The sequence below is a fragment of the Cryptotermes secundus genome, unplaced genomic scaffold (genome assembly GCF_002891405.2).
Source record: "Cryptotermes secundus unplaced genomic scaffold, Csec_1.0 scaffold177, whole genome shotgun sequence".
NCBI lineage: Eukaryota > Metazoa > Arthropoda > Insecta > Blattodea > Kalotermitidae > Cryptotermes > Cryptotermes secundus.
In genome coordinates, this window is record NW_019721003.1 from 460,320 (window position 1) to 477,538 (window position 17,219).

General features: G+C 40.2%; 1 protein-coding gene across 1 annotated transcript in view; it reads left to right on the forward strand.

The window, feature by feature from the left end:
• Positions 1-17,219, forward strand: part of LOC111874656 (GRB10-interacting GYF protein 2) — a 62,892-nt gene that overhangs the window by 12,938 nt on the left and 32,735 nt on the right. Inside the window, exons 3-8 of the mRNA XM_023870349.2 lie at positions 3,130-3,343; positions 5,275-5,562; positions 7,987-8,176; positions 12,458-12,635; positions 15,428-15,515; positions 15,741-15,885. Of these exons, the coding sequence (XP_023726117.1) occupies positions 3,130-3,343; positions 5,275-5,562; positions 7,987-8,176; positions 12,458-12,635; positions 15,428-15,515; positions 15,741-15,885 (1,103 nt within the window). The remainder of the gene's footprint in view (positions 1-3,129; positions 3,344-5,274; positions 5,563-7,986; positions 8,177-12,457; positions 12,636-15,427; positions 15,516-15,740; positions 15,886-17,219) is intronic.

Here is a 17,219-nt window from a genome sequence, read left to right on the forward strand (position 1 = left end):
CAGCTAACGACACATCATCTTCCTCATCACAGAAATCACTTTCAGTTTTTTCATTTGTGTCCAGCAATTCGTTCTCATCAGAATTTGCGATGTTTTTTCTACTATTTGTCACATTTTGAGATGCCAGAAATATTGCTGGGAATCAGACACTTCTTACTACTTGGCACCTGTCAGTGCCATCCGACAGAGATGGAAAACATGGAATTCCTAAAGGCCATGCTGGCCGAAATGAATGCCAAAATGGACACCACCCTAGAAAAGTTGGACGCAGAAACAGAAGGCATCTGAGCAAAAATGAAAGCCATTCAAGCAAAAACAAAAGCCATGCTAGACGAGAAGATGGAAACCAATATGAATGCCTGGCAGGAAGAGATGATATCCTGTCAAGTAATGACAGAGACATGTCTGGACAGTAAGGAGGTAAATCCAGAAGACATGAAATCCAAAGTGGAACATCGGGGGTGGTGGGGGCACCTATGGAAGAGGCTGCAGTGAAATCTTCAGGAACCATGAAGAATTGGCACATAGGCCGACATCTAGCTGCAGTACAATGCGGAGAGCCAAAGGAACTGACCCTAGGAGATTGTGGATCCTGCAGGAAATTGGCTGCCACCTGCAGAAAGATGTCCCATCATGCAGCAATGGCATGGCGCAAGAGAAACGTCTTCAGGAAAATTTGGACCCAGGGAAATTGTGGATTGTGGAAAGAATTGGCAACAGTCAGCAGGAGAATGACCCACAGTACAAAAGTGGCATGGCACAGGGAGACAGTCACAAGGGATACGACCAAGACGATGTGGTACAAGAAACCCACAAAGGATGGACGTTTGGGAAAATATGTTGGAATGACCCGGAATTCAACAATGGCGTAAGGGACCGAGGCCTAAGAGAGCAGCTACGAGGCAGCAGGCAAATAGGGAACCCAGCCACAAGATCACAGCTGAGTCTTTATGATCAAGAGGACATCAAATGAGTTCAACAGGAAGGCTTTTGGACTGAAGATCGTGAAACAAGTAGTCAGAACTTCCAGTGGGGTATGAAGAATGATGGAATGGACATTGTGGAGGGGTGAGCCCCCTCCAGAGAAGAAACAGAGGCTACAAATTGAGTAAATGCTGGTGATGTGGGAGCACCAGCCACTTCAGGAGTGGAAAGAAAGAAAAAAAGAAAAACTTTTGGACTATGGTGTAGCCTGGACTAACTGGAACCTTATAAGGGAACCGTTCGGGATGAGCTTACCTTAAGGAGGGAGCGGTGGTAGCACTTGGAGAATGAACACCGCTGCGGAAAAAAATGTGCAGTTTGAAAGAAGGTGTTTCACTGTTTCTGCTCCTTAAATTTTAAACCATAAGGCATTTCTGTTGCCTGAATCATGGAATGTTTATCAACTGAAGTTCCTCTTCTCTTAACACATCATATCTGAACAATATGATTTAATAGCTAGTCTCCTGCTCTGCTAGCCAGCACCCCAAAAACATTTTTCCCAGAATAAATAATAATGAAACCCTTTTATAGTTGACATGATTCTTCTTGGCTTCCTTATCCCTTATGTATTTGGTTCATGATTGCTGTATTTGCACTCATCACCTGGTAACGGCTTCCAACAAGTAGCATCTTCATCTTCTGTGTTTGTGTCCTTACTGGCCAGCGACTTTTTCACAAATAACTAAAATCTAGACTTGGCCTACTTACGAGTATAACACCTCAGAATTTACTGCACAGGAAACACCATTGCATGATGTAGCTATCACACAGACCACGCAGAGAACACCACATCCCATTTACTGTAATGTTGTGTGATAAGAATCTGTTGCCTAATAATAGGTGTGTTTACAGAGTCATTCCCCAGCAACTGCTGTCTGCTGGCTTCACAGTTCTAGCCTTGGGAAAATATGTCACAGTATCTCAGCTTCATACTCATAATACATTTTCTAATAACCTGGTGTTCTTTGTTATCTGTGGCCACTTCCATTCTATAATTAGGTTCAGATATTTGACCTTTGCCTGTTAGAAGTTATCCACCTGTCATTTGGTTACAGAGAGATCAGCTATCATCTCAATATTTAATGAAATTGTGACTAAGTTTGTTGAGGTCCGTCTTTATCAGTTTGCATAAAACTTACTCAACCTTGTTTGCGTATGTTAGCTGATTACTGGAAATTATTCTTCTTGAGGTGTCTTTTCTGTTTGCTGATTCGTTAAGTTCTCGTACATTTGCCTCAAGTAGGCATTTTATCTTACTTTCCTGCAAACTTCTGTAATGAAAAAGAAGGCATCATTCGTAGGTGTTGATTTGGCACATTTTTCTCTTTCTCACATTCCTGAATGGCTGGTATTCAGGTTTTTATGATGCCATTTCAGATAGAAGGGAATAATAAGAAAGACTGTGGGTGATTATTGGAATGGGGTCACTAAGACAAAAAACAGAAGAGATGAACCAGGACAGCCAATCCCCAGGCAGGATTCCATAGTGGAAGTCATATCTCTTAAGTGTCTGAAATCTGTGTGCAGCAGAAGTCAATGTCATTTCCTGCTATTGCATTCAGTTTACAAGTTAAATGATTATATAATGCTCATGAATTGGCAACATAATGTCATTCTTTTGCAACTTCATAAGATACAAATGAATATAAATAAATAAATATAAAGTTCTGCAGATATTATCGAGAAGTTTCAAGCTGCTAGTGGTAATTGGGCATTGAGCACCGCTGGTATCACTTTTGCTTGTTTATTCCACATCTTCCATGTTAGTCTCATATACAGTATATGAATTAGGAGCCAGGATAGCGCAGGTGGTAGAGCGACTGGCTACAGACTGGACGTCCGAGGGGCCAGAGTCCGAGTCTCAATAGGGTCAAGAATTTTCCTTTTGCCACATTGCCCAGGCCAGCTCTGGGGTACACCCAGCCTCCTATCCAATGAGTACTGGGGACTCTTTCCCTGGGGGTAAAGCGCAGGGGCGTGAAGCTGACCACTCACCTCCAACTAGTGCTGAGGTCAAGAAAATGTGGACCTATACATCCACTCTCCCATACGCCTTCATGACATGTGCTTAATTAGTTAAGCTCAAGGACAGCTTTACTACCTTGTACAGTATATGTATTAATGTAAGCATCTTTTATCTTGTAGGTTGCGCAACCTGTCTCAGGATGGTTGCACACAACCTAGTATACCATCAACACCGCGATACCAGCTTGCTGACCATCGGTATGGACGGGAGGAAATGCTGGCTCTGTTTGACCACATGGTGAAAGCACCGGATCAGCTTACCAGTGTCTCATCACTGTATGTGGAGAAAACTCAAGAACCATTGGCACTGCAACAGATGACAGAGGATGAAACAGTAATGCTTCATTCATTGTGCATATTAGGGTCCCTTCGCACCAAATGAGTCCAGTCCAGTCACGTCAACGCCAGTCCAGTCCAGTCCAGTCACGTTGTTTCAGTCATTAGGTTTCATACTGAATACATCTTTGTCAGTCAGTATCACTCTTTCTCCTGGCCAGATGGACGTGGAAATGATTGTGTTTATTATACTTCGAAGATTGCAGAGGAGGAGGGAAAGAAGGCAAAAGAAAATGTTTTGGATTCATCCTATTAACATGAAGAGAGATGCATTTGGTACTTTCAGACATCTTTATTTCAATGATTTGGGTCCTTTGTGTCATATATTTCACGTCTACTTCTCACTAGAATTATCAGTTTCTCGACATCCATATTACAACAATATGTTACAAATGAAACTGATTAAAGCGCGTGTGACTTATAAGCGAGACACACGAAGACTGGCAAGAAATTCAACCGGATGAGTCCTGGCCAGTCATGACTGGACTGGACAAGACGCGTGCAGTGTGAAAGAGATTACGACATTTCCTTGTGTTGCTGTGTGAAGCCAGTCAGATGAGTCAACAGGAGTCCGACGTGACTGGACGTGACTGGCTCAGACGGGTCCGGTGCGAAATCAGCCTTAGCTATATGTTGACACTTTGCTAGAACAACAATAGCCATGTGGTTTAGAGGGTTTTGTAAGAATATATCAGTTTGTCACTAATTATGATTGCCCCATACTCTGAAGAAGGAAGCACCAAGTACCTTCAAAATATCAATAATATGTACAGTATGTCTAGTACATCATTGAGGGTGTGTCATTATCAGTTATTGACATGGATCATTTCATCATTATCTGACAGTTACTATTTTCAGTGTACAGTGGGAACCAAAATCACAATTCTGGAGGTCCATAAGAGTTGTTACAGGACGCTTGGCCCAGTCAGGAATGTCCATTGTACAATTTTATCCAGATCAAAAGGTCAAAAAGAGGAAAGTGCAATTGTCATATTTATCCAGTCCTTATGATCCAAAAATTATTTTGATCAGAACTAAATAAGGATTAAATAGGTTATGAATGTCTTTTCAGGCATGAATTCTGTACAAGTAAAGAAATGAATGCAGTCATTGTCGCCACCATAAGAAACTCAAATCTGGTGTGAGAAATATAGTGGTGACAGAATGGTTGTCAGTTACTCAGGAGAATGCAAACAATTATTTTTGTACATTTTAGATGTTAAATTCTGAACACCTTCCTTCTCCTAACTTCATATGATACAAAAATGATAACAGAAAGTTTTATTTTAGTATATTTTCTGCAGTGCACTGTAGAGTAAATGATGAAACCTCTTAATCTATATTTTCCATATAAATTAATATTTTGTAGCCATGTGGAAAAGCAGAAATTCTCTTCTCTTGGTCACATGTAGCTGCATTCAGGACAGAAGTCCGTTGATCAGTTATACTGTGTTTATACCCATAGCATTAGAGAAGGAAAAGTGTTACTTATGATGGCTTTGTGTTTAATCCTTCTAGGTTGGCCAGATTTAGAACATAATACTGAAGTTTTCTCCATCCTTGAAAATTCTTACTTCTGATATCTTATAGCATCTGTAATGGTTATGTGTATGCAAGTGAACAGGAATTCTTTAAGAGTAACAAATAGACATCATAACCTGTGAATATGGACTGTTTGTAAGTCACAGAATTTTGTATGTTTGTGTTCCATTTCTTGCACAGTTATTGCACTATCAAAAAGTGTAAAGAGAATTTGTACGGTATTATTGATTTTGAACTGAATGTATGGTTGTAAGACACAGAATAATCTCCTGTTCTTCAATGAGTACATGTTGTGCACTTAATTTATGTTCTAATTAGTATCTGTGATTTAGTTTTGTTGAGGAATGGTGTATATCATGTGGGCATATTTGCGTTCTTTTTGTGCAGCGAAATTGGAATCGTGGTATTAATAGTGATGCAGTGTTGCGGTTGACGGGTAAAGTTCCTGCAGGAACCTCTTTAGGGCCTCGTGGACGTGGCGGGAGTGTTGATCGTGGAAGAGGACGTGGACGAGGAGGCTATCACTATTCTAGAGGGCTGAGCTATGAGGAGCCCGGAGATGGAGTTGACTCAAGGGGAGGACTTCGTGGAGGTCTGGACCGGGATCGGGTTGAGGGTTCCATTTCATCAGCAACCAGTTTTCCACGTAACATACGGCCATTTGATAGATCACAGGTGTGTATTCAGTATACTCTCCTTTGCTATTCAGTCCTCCAAGAATCTTGACTTTCATTACAACATATACTAATCCTTTTGTCATCTGGCATGCAGCCCTGGGTTTTCCGAAGTAAGGTTGTTAGCATCACTTCCAACCCCCAGTCTAAGAACCATCTTAAATGGACAAAGTTCCATATCCTTGGGATTAGAATTATGTTTGTTTTTTGATCAAACATATGGTACCTTTTTTTTTTATTTTCAGTATTGTCACCATCGTACCGCACATCCTCAGGTTACATGTGGAGGAGCCATCCTCCACATATGGATAGCTATAAATACAGTGAATAAGCTGTCACAGATGACCAACTAGTGATGATTCTCCACTGTGGGTGATGGGTTAGGGCCAACAACCCTCCGCCATGAAAACTAGCATGCTATAAAATATCACAAAATGCCTTGGCTTTGGATGGATTCATCATTTGTAATTTAAAATATTCAGCTTAAGAGGGGAAGTAACAGGAAGATTGAGATAGTTGTACTTTGGGTACTTTGTAGTATTAGGATGATTAAATGTAGAATGCAGGCATATTGAGCTGAAAAAAGTAATTCAGAATTTGAGTTGGAGGCCCTGAAAGGAAGGGACCACTTTGGAACATTTAGACAAAGTAGGAAGGTAGTATTAAAATAGATCTTAAGTAATATAGGATATTGGTGTGTATACTAGATTCATCTGGCTTGGGGTGTAGTATGAAGGCATGCTGTTGCACTTGAAAGTGCCACAGTGGTATCTATTTCTACAAAACAACATGTTAAAAACATTTCTGCAGCAACAGATATACTCAAAATAGTCTAAGGTGGCGTTTTCTACGCTGTTGGCAATGATCTGATATAAAACAGCACACGAGAGCTGACCAAAGGTGGCATTTTCTATGCTGTCCACAATGATCTGATGTAAAACAGCACACCAGAGCTGGCAAGGACAGATAACCAAGCAGAAGTGATATAACATTATTGTAAAATTGTAGTGAATGCTAGAAAAGTGTTGTTGTAGTTTGTAGATAAGAGTAATCAGTGACAAATAAATCCAGTTACTAATCCAAACCCCATGTGTAGCGACTGAAGTCGGATTCTTTGATTGAGACCAATATAATAGCCAGTCCTGGACAGGTTGGAACAACTATTAATCTGAAAGAGGGCCAAGAGGAAGGCCATCCAAGAAGATATGAAGGCTACCATAATTGCTGGCCAAGAAAAAATAGGGGCTGTGGTAAGCACCATCCAGTCCACATAAACCAAACGTCAAGAATGAATGTGTGGGAGACCTTGATGCTGAGATTCAAGGTATGTGGTGGGATGAGGAAGTAGTGAGGGCTTCTGTTGATATGGAGATCCTCTCTAAAGAATGTAACATGGACATACAGGCAGCAAAGACTGTTTGAAGTGTATGGCAAGAATGCAGAATGCAGCTGGCAGATGTTGAAGCTCAGTCAGGTCCTAGAGGCTGCAGGACCATAGCAGAGCATATACAATAAACTCATGAAGATTTGATGGCTCATGTCCTGGATCTTGTTTCATTGCCAGTTTGAGGCCATGGCAGGGCACAGCAACTGGACAGTTTGAGTGAAAGTGATCTAGTGGTCATCCTGCACAGCATTGCTATAGATATGAGGTGTAATTACATTATTGAGACACTTGAGGGCCACTATAGGAACCACAAACTGGCTGTAGCATACCATTCCCAGCTGATAAGCGAGTCCCTGCAAGACTTATTGCCATTGAGCCGTTAGCCCACGAGGTCCTTGTTGGGCTGCATCACTACCTCATCCAAAGGAAAACAACTTATGCATTCATCAACAGGAAGGGGGACTGAGAGGTGAAGCTTGTCCACCATATGTGTGGCAGTAGGACACAGAACAACGCCCTCATTTAGGCCCTGGGGCTAGAGGCTGCAAAGGCAGCAGCAAGGCCACTAGGAAGGCTGTGAGTGGTAAAAGTTGGAGCCTGCTTGGGACCATGATCACCAAAGACTAAAGGCAGCAAGACGGTGATTTGTATGCTGTTGCGGGGGGGGGGTGTTATAAAAGTGTGTCAACAGGGATCCCCCCTGAAAGGCTACCTGGGAGAATGTCGGCTGGGACCCAAGAAATGAGTAAGGGATAGCACCAAGAAGGTGCTGGGGCATCACTCATGACCCTTGCTACACACTCGGTGCACCAGCAAGGCAGGATTATGATAGCCGAAATGCAAAGGGATGCAAATGGGACAAGTAATGCCTCATTACCATTGACACCAGAAGCATCAGTCATGATTGCAAGATCGCACATCACTGCGGGACTACCCATTATTGGCATTATTGTACGTGTTAGTAATAGCCATTGGAAAGTTATACTAACCAATGCATGTATCCAGTGTTTGATCAGTTATATATAATACATTTTTCAGGGATCATTGACTGATCGAGGATGGAGTGAAAGAAATGGTGACTCTGGTGACTGGAATGGCTCCACTTCCCCGCGGAAAGAATTTGGTGGTGGTCGTGGTTTCATGAGTGACAATTGGCGACGCCACCGAGGAGGAGGGGAAGATGAAGATGGTTGGAGAACTGCTACAAATAGCCGCTCTGATAAATGGGGTAGGTCGTAAGATGTAACACAGAATACTGGCGGCCATATGCCAAGCCCTACCTCAGTTTCCACCACAGTGAATCAGGAAAAGTATAAAGAAATAGCTCTGTAGCTGGTTCAATTTAGACATGATCTCCAAGGCAAAATTATGTGGAAATTACTTGCGCTCGTTTTTAAAGTTTCTGCACCAGAAAAATTAAAGGCACTATTTCTTGAAAGCTCATTCTCGAACAGGAGGAGTTCTTGACTAAAAGACTACACATCAGAATCACGTTAAAAAAATCAGAACATTTTCCTCCCTGTAACCATGAATTAAAATTTTTTATGAACTTAGACAAATCAGCTACGTAATAGCTCCCATATCCAGTCATGATCATAAAGCTGAGTGAAGGGTCAGTGTTTCTCAGTTAAGAACATTTCAATTTTAACTCTAAGGTAAAGAAAAATCTTAATCATCAATCTGCAATGTGATATGGAACAGTAGGGCACTGAGCTTATGTATATCCCCACAAAGAAAGTATGAAATTGGCAGTGATGCAACCCACAGGCATGGATAAAATTTCCAGTGAAACTGCAGATTCCATAATAAAAATATCCATGAATTTCCTGCAGAGCATCTGCTGATGGATAATGCAGTGAAGAACCATGGTTTTGGGACAGCTGCAGATTCTGCCTGTATTCTAGACTTTTTTTCTCCTCGTCCTTCATATATACCACACACACTCGTATTTCTGCCCCCATCTGTTGTAACAGAGTTGATTTCTTTCATTGAAGAATAAAATATATTGAATTCTCTTCCACTTTTTGAAAAATGTCCTCATCCATGCTCTTAGCATACATACAATGTACTGAAGCAAGTTTGTTGATAATGTCAAAATGTCAGCTCCTTGGACAAACAACAACAATTGCAATGTGTCAGAAACACCATTACATTTTTTGAGGCCTATCAAAATCAAAATCTGGAAGCTTGTTCCTAAAATTTCAGTGATATATTACTGGTGGTACTTCACTCCTATGAATGACCATATTTGCAGGGGAACTAATTTAAAATAAATGTGAAGTGTTTGCTTACCTTCTTACTCTGTCTATACCTAGTTATCAAGATTACCAGATGGCACTCATCATCTCTGATTTTATTGTTTGCATACTCTCAACATGTTCAAGGTGTCTTATACAAGGTAGAATTGGACATGCCATCTGCAGATGAACAGGCCCAAATTATTACATTTCAGTTAAGGCAGCAGTAGGCTAACAGGTTCTCTGCTTTACCAAGGAGCAAGAGGGAAATATAATGCAAAAAGTAACAAACTTATATACTTACCAGTATAGCCAGAAGGTCACAGGTTCAAGTCCTGATGAGGTCATTGGTTTTTTTTTCAGTTGACCTCATCCTTCCAGCTGCGCTAGGCCCTGGGGTTTAGCCTCTGACAGAAATGAGTACCGGGAATTAATTAAATAATTTTCCTGGGGAGTAAAGTGCGGCCGATGCGTAAGGCTGACAACGTTACCGCCATATTTGAGCCGATGGTCTAGATAGTGTTGGGACCCTCAACGTCTCACAACCCTATGGGCCTTCATGGCCTCTTACAGGGTTAGCTTTACCTTTTTATATGTTGTAAAGTGCATTGGTAGTAGGTTCACTTCAAGAGTGCACTGACAGACAGTGCATGAATAGAAAATTGTTACATGTAAGACATAATGCCCTGTTTCAACATGGCTGAAATTTCCAGCAGTCAAGAGTGACAGTATTCCCACAAGAAGCTGTAGTCTGTGTTTCAAAGAAAAAAAAAGGGGGGGGGACCTCATGGTTATGTCAAGAGTGTGGCTGTTCTCTGCATCCTGGGTAATATGATACTAGGTACCAGTAGTCTCAGAGCCTACAACAATATGTGCAGAATGTATGTACTGAACTTCTGACTGCTGTGTGGGTTTCAGTGTAATAGAACAAAATGGGAGTACAGTGAGTTATTCATATACTTCAAGAAAACTTATGATTCATATAGGAGGAAAGTATTATGCAGTATTCTCATTGAGTTTGAGGTACCCATGGAAGTTGTCAGGCTTATTAAGATATTTTTAAATGAAACCTATAGTAAAGTGTGTGCAGGTGAACATTTCTTGAATACAGTTCCTGTTCAAAGTGGTCTGAAACAAGAGGATGCTTCATTGCCATTACGTTTCAACTTTACTTCAGAATTGCCATTACGAAGGTCCAGGAAAACCAGGTGCAACTGAAATTAAATGGGATACACCAACTGCTGGTCTGTGCTAAAGATGTAGCCATATTGGGAGATAATACCACAAAGAAAGACACAGAATCTGTAGTTGATCCTAGTAAGGAGGTTAGTCAAGAAGTGAATGCAGAGAAAACTAATCATAATGTAAAGATAGCTAATAGATGCTTTGAAAATGTGGCAAAAGTTCAGTTATTTTTGGCGGACAGTAACAAATCAAAATTGTATTCATGAGGAAATTAAGAGCAGATTATTTTTGGGTAGTGCTTGTCACCATTTAGTTGAGAAACTTTTGTCTTATTGTCTGCTGTCTAAAAATTAAAAAAAAAAATATAGTATACAAAGCTATAGTTTTGCTGTGGTTTTGTTTGGGTATGAAACTTGATCTCTGACATTAAGGGAAAAAGGTATTTGAGAACAGGGTACCAAAGAGAATATTTGGACTGAAGAGGGATGAAATAATAGGAGGTCGGTGAAAATAGTATAATGAGGAGCTTCGCAATATATGAGGGGAAGTCAGTAATTATCCACATTGCAGTTGTATTTGTGTTTCTGTTGGCAGTATTGTCATTTATGCACAGCATCACTTTGCGTGGTTACCATCTTACTATTTTTGCACAGGTTTGATGTTGCTAGGTCAGTTCCATCGTTGCTGTCTTGCCATTAATCATGGCTGCTCCGCTTTCTGTTTGCACCATGCATGAGCAATGATCAGTGATCCAGTTTTTATGGCCAGAAGATGTATCAGGGGCCTCAGTCAATCAAAGACTTTCAACACCATACAGGAACAGAGTTTTGCTGCAACAGTGTGTATACGAATTAATTGAAAAATGAAAAAAATGACAGCACAAGTGTTACACATGAGGAAGGAGCCAGACCCCCATCCACAGCCACAAATGAGGACAATATTGAGTGTGCACATGACATGGTTCTGTTAGACAGACTAGCGACCATTGATGAAGTGGCAAATTGTCTGCAAGTTATCGTTCTGCCTATAAAATCATCCACAACAGATTTGGGTTTCATAAAGTCTGTGCAAGATGTGTCCCAAAACAACTCACAGTGTTGAAGAAACAAACACAGTTGGACATCTACCAACAACATTTGGATCACTGCGGTAACAAACAAGTGGGATTTGTGGTGGAAAAAGTGGCACTGGTGCAGGTTTTCTCCGAGTACTTTGGTTTCCCCTGCCAATCTTCATTCCGCCAAATTCTCCATCATCATAATCACCCGGGGCAGGTACAATAGGCCAATCAGTGGCCGCTGTACCGAGTGGACCCAACTGGACTACACCCCCTCCACTATGCGAATTACTCTTGAGTATATGTGTGGCATCAAGTGATGTATTGAGAGTGTATCATGGATTTGAAAGAATGTGGAATGAAATGGGCACGGCCCAGTTTAAAGTGTATTGTGGCGTTTGGCTGAAGGGTCTGAGAAAAACTGCAAAAGACTTTAGTCTGAATAGCCTTTGTCCTGGCCAAGATTCAACCAGTGTACCTCCCAAGTATGATTTGGCAGCATTAGCACTTGAATGATCTTGCCTTTGCCACCATGGAACTGTATATAATGATTTTGTGATGCATCCAGTGCATGGAATCAGACTTCCCCAAATTGTTGCTTTTTGGCTGCTGGAATTATACTTCCAGCTCCTGATTGGATGCCAGTATGACATAATTGTTTACCTTAAAGGAATATCCATGATATTTGAAGTTCATTGCCTTGGTTGAATGCTGCCAGTGTTCTTAAAAATTGTGTTTACATTTATTTTACACCACTAACTTTTCCCTTGCTGAGAATCAACATTATTCTGAAACTGCTGATAACGGAGATGTGAGGTTTAGTAAAAAGAAGCTTCAGAGTGATACTGCAGTCTCAGTATGAAATAGCATTGCTTGGTGTAGAAGGTAAAGGGGTTGTGATGAGAGTGACAGAATTCAGTTTTAAAGTTCAGATTTTTTTCTCTTTGACAAGGTGACAAGGGAAGTGTGAGTGAGAACTATCAGTAAATAATTTTTGCTGTAATGAAAGTTGCTTATTCTGATCATGCAGTTCGAAGTAGCAGCTGGCGTGAGGGAGATAAAGATGGAAGTGAGATGGACAAGGAGAGGAATGTTACTGGCAGAGGTCAGGGCTGGGAAAGAGGGAGAAGCTGGGATGAACCTGGTACTTCCGCACCTTCCCATCATCCACCCAGACGGCTTTGTGATGAGGATATTTTGCCAGAGTGGTGAGTACTTACGTGTAGCTAGATGCTGTTTCAACACATACAAATGTATGTCTTCTTGCGGTTCAGCAAGAAAATGAAAGTATTGGTACAGGTATTATATGTGTTATAGGCCCTTCTGATTTTAGAGGAAGTCGCTCTTTACTCAGAAAAATTTGAACACCACTCAGATATTATACAGTAAGGCACTTGTAAAGTTTGAAGCTTTCATTGCAGTTGAAGTTAGTAGAACCATTTCATGCTATTGCCTGTGTCAGTTGTTAAAAATGATCAGTTTCTGTCTCCATCATCAGGGTCTTACGATGGGGACAAAGAATGGTCCCTGAAATATTGTTAATTTTAAGCAACTGGCATGGCTGATAGCCAGGCAAGATTTTGTTGATAAGGTAAGTGCTAAACCAGAAGGACTTAGGCTTAAGTAGTAGGTACAACCTCACTATTTAAAGAGATGTTTGAAGAGAGTTTGTAGTTTGTTTCTACACGTTGCAGTAATAAGACATTTTTGTGCCCAAGAGGTAATGTCAGCTGTATCAGTGAAGACGTTCTTAGCAGTCTTGATGGATTGGTTCATATGTAACTTGTGCCGACAATCAGTATACTGCAAGGATGAAGAAACTCATTTCACATTAGAGTTTGAAGTTGTGTGTAATATATTTTTGTTAATTTTATAGTACTGTAACTCGTATCGTTACTGAAGATGCCGTAGAGATCGTTAATTGGTTTATTCAACAACCTACAAGTAACAGCTACAATTAATTATCACACAGTTGGTTTCACACTTTATAACCCTATTCACAAAAATCTGTTAACACTGTTGCGGGGTTTCATGATTTATAACCCTATTCGCAAATCAGTTCACTCTATTTTCAGTAGGCTACACGTATTCACAGTACAGGAGCTATACAAGTCTCTGTCTCGCACACTCCCAATTACACAGTTACACGTCCGGTTCTTCTTTCCACGACGGCTGTTATATTCCAACTCAGTTCGCAGGCTGCTGCCTTGAGAACTCTTGATAACACACTGGCTCAACTACTACTGAACTCGGTGATGGCCACATTTCAACTAACTCTCCCCGCAGGCAGCGCAGCTCTCTTATATAGGGGCTGTGTGGGCCTGTTACGTAGCAACGCTGTTACCTCACGCCGTCTTACGTCACCGCTCATTGCGCGTTACATTACCGTACGGAGGGGGGATGACGGAGCGCTGACTCACCCGCCGCGTCACTGCTGGTGGGGGGGTTCTCCGTTGCGCAACATGTCACAGTACACTCAGTGTGTCTGATGACATATAGAGGGATTCAACAAAATAATGGGAACACTACAGATACTGTACACATTTCATTATTAGTGTGGTGTTCATATTTTCAGTAGTTTTATTCAAAATATATGACTTAGGTGTCTCCTATTGCATGGTTTTACATATGTGTGCATCCTCATGTGTAACATCGACATGGTTTAAGATACTGACATGCAAACAGAAAATGTTGTGTATACCACCCCAAAGTAAACTGACATTCTTTTTTCATTAGTGCATATTGGTGAAGTTTGTTTCACAGTCCGAGTTTGTAACTGTGTGTCACATGTAATATAATGGACCTGTGCTTTGAGTGTTACATTATAGGTGTGGGAACTTCGGATGGTATGGATCCTGTCCAGCTGTGGTACACAGAAACTTATTTCTATTACAAGTAGAAGCCAGCGACTAACCACTTGAGCTATGGCGCAGCGGCATGTAGTAAATAATGGGCAGGACTTTTAGGATGGCTTGTAATTAACAGTTGGTTGCAAGTTGAAGAGGTTATGTAATATAAGAAAATATGTAATTCTTCTTTCTGAAGATGCCAACATCAGTGAGAGTGTTCAGTTATTCTTCATTAATGTCATGTGCCCATTATAAAAACTGTTATCTTCAAGTGGTATACACAAATCAGTTAAAAATATAAGTGCAAATTTGTTAAAGTATAAAATGTATAAAAATGTGAAGAAATAATGAATTAGTTCATTTCCAACTTAATTTTACGTGGACATATTTATGAAATTGACAGTACCTGTCCAAATACAACATTGACTGCCATATTCGTGAACTTTCTCTAGTTCAAATCTAGTATAACAAGCAGATCACACTTCTATGCTATATGTGACAGTTAATCTCACAACTTGAGCTTTATATATATTCATGAAAGAAGAGAAACTCTGCAAACCTAAAATTGTGGCTACCTGGGAAAGTACAGCAATTGATGGAGATAAGATTGTGAATATCCTAGAAAGAACTGTGGTTATTTTGTAATGAAATTCTGATTAAACATTGCTGATATAGTAAATTGTACTTTGTATATTTTGAATTTGTTTTACATAGCTTCTGTTAGTAGTAGTTGTCCAAAACTTTTCAATGATTATAAGACAATAATTGTATGTCGTTTGTTTTGCTTATGTGCTTTTCAGTTATGAATGTTTATGCATTGAATCATAATACAGTTCTCTTCAAAATGGTATGTGATAGGTCAGTGAAGGTTGAAAATTATAGCAGTCAGCTGCATTTTTGTTGTACCTGAATTTGAAGTGTTTTGGCTTAGCGCTGTAGTAACAAATTGAAACTGGCTCTTGTAGGGTTAAAACAAAATTGTACATAATCAAATCTGAGTTACAGGAAAGGTGATTTCAGTTCTGATCTTTCTGTGACCTTTAAATATATTAAAATTCACATTTGAATACCATATTGAGGACATGTTTTAGCTCAGACTTTTAACAATATCTGTCATATGTCAGTAATACAAATTATATCTATTGTTGCAGGGTCAATGATAATCCTAGTGAAAGTGGAGGAAGTTTTGATGCTTCTGGTGCTTTTCATGGAGGTGGAGGCTATTCAGATGAAGATGAGGTTAGTATTTCCTTCATTTGTGTTAGAAGCAGCGCATAGGCAATGTCTTGATAGAGACAGATAAGAGCACATTCGGAAATGATATTTTGGGTGATATGTTGCAAGTGTAAAGCTTAACTGTATACTAAATCACATATTAAAATATTGGTTAAAGTTTGTTGTAGATAATAAACTTGAGAGATTTCATTTGAAGTGGTATTTAGAATGGTTTTTTAATGATGTCAGGATGGCATTATGAGTACAGGGGGTGGGAGTGGTGGTGGCAGTCACTCAAGAGAGTCTCGGTGTAAGCTGCTGTCTGACAGCTCCGGAACCAAACGGGTTCAACCTGGAATGACTGGAAGTGGCAGACGAGTGCTGGGAACGACAGGTGAAGTTCTCTTTTCACATTTATGTTGTATTAATTGTTCTGTCACTGCTGTTCCCTTTCTGAGTGATGTATTTATGTGTCTGTTATTACTTAGTGCAGTTGTATGTGTTTTACATTTGTACAAGTTTGAATGTAAGACATGAAACGTGATTTTTGTATAGAATACTTGATAAGTTATGATTACAAATCCTTCGTGTTATGTTTCATATTCTTAAAGAAACTATTATGACATAAAACTAAGTTTATCCAGGATTTATATGAGGAGTGGGAGGACGCGTGTAGGTTAACAAAGATTTTATACATACATACAATTGGAAAGACTGGTGATTTTAAATTTTAAACTACGGGCAGTGTAGCAGCTACGTAAGAATACACACCTAATGATGGCCATTTAGGGCCGAAACATGTAGTGTGGAGGAAGGGGAGAAGAAAGGACTACAATAAAATTGTTGCACTTAAGACGGAGTTTGTCTCATATATTGTGTGAGTGTAACAGGATGCTTAAATATAATATTATCCAGGATTGTTTGTCAAGTACTGTTTGTAATATATTATCAGCACTTTATGCATTGCTGTATTCATATGAAACAAACATATTTTGTGATTTATAGTACCATTATCATTGTGTTCCAATTGTTTTACATCTGTGTTACTAATTTCTGATTATACAATTCTGGCATATAATGTGCTGATGGCATGGTATTAGAAAAATGTAGAATATATACCATGGACCCCCACCCACCCACCCACCCAGCACATGCTTGGAGGCACGCATATGCAAGTGCACACAGACACAANCGGCCAACGAGGTCTGCCTTCGGTACCTTGATACTTCCCCCATCTACCAGAGGCATTGGAAACTACTTGGGCAGGAAACATTTTGCCTAATTTAGCTCAGAGGTCTCCTAGAGACATGAGGATCTTTTACGTGCCGTAAATCTACGACACGGGACCCACGGCTTAAAGTCCCTCCCGGAGGACTTGTTCCCTGAATTTTTCCGCCCTTAAAAATTTAACGACCTCCGCCGGGTTTGAACCCGCGTACCTTGAGTCATGAGGTGGGAACGTTACCCCTAGACTACGGAGGCTGCTTAAATTGTATGTTAATTTGTATTGTAGAGGCTTCAGGTATTTTACTGTGATGAATCAGAGGAGCTTGCTGCAACCTTCATCAGGATCAGAGGGCATTTAGAACCTGAAAAGAAAGCAGTAAGTTCCTCTTAAGTGTAAGTAATTTTTTTCATTTTCATTTGATGTGGTACCCAAAAATCTGTGCAATGTATATTTGTCTTGAGAGCTTTCGGGCTCATTGTTCATAATTTTGTTCTCTTGAT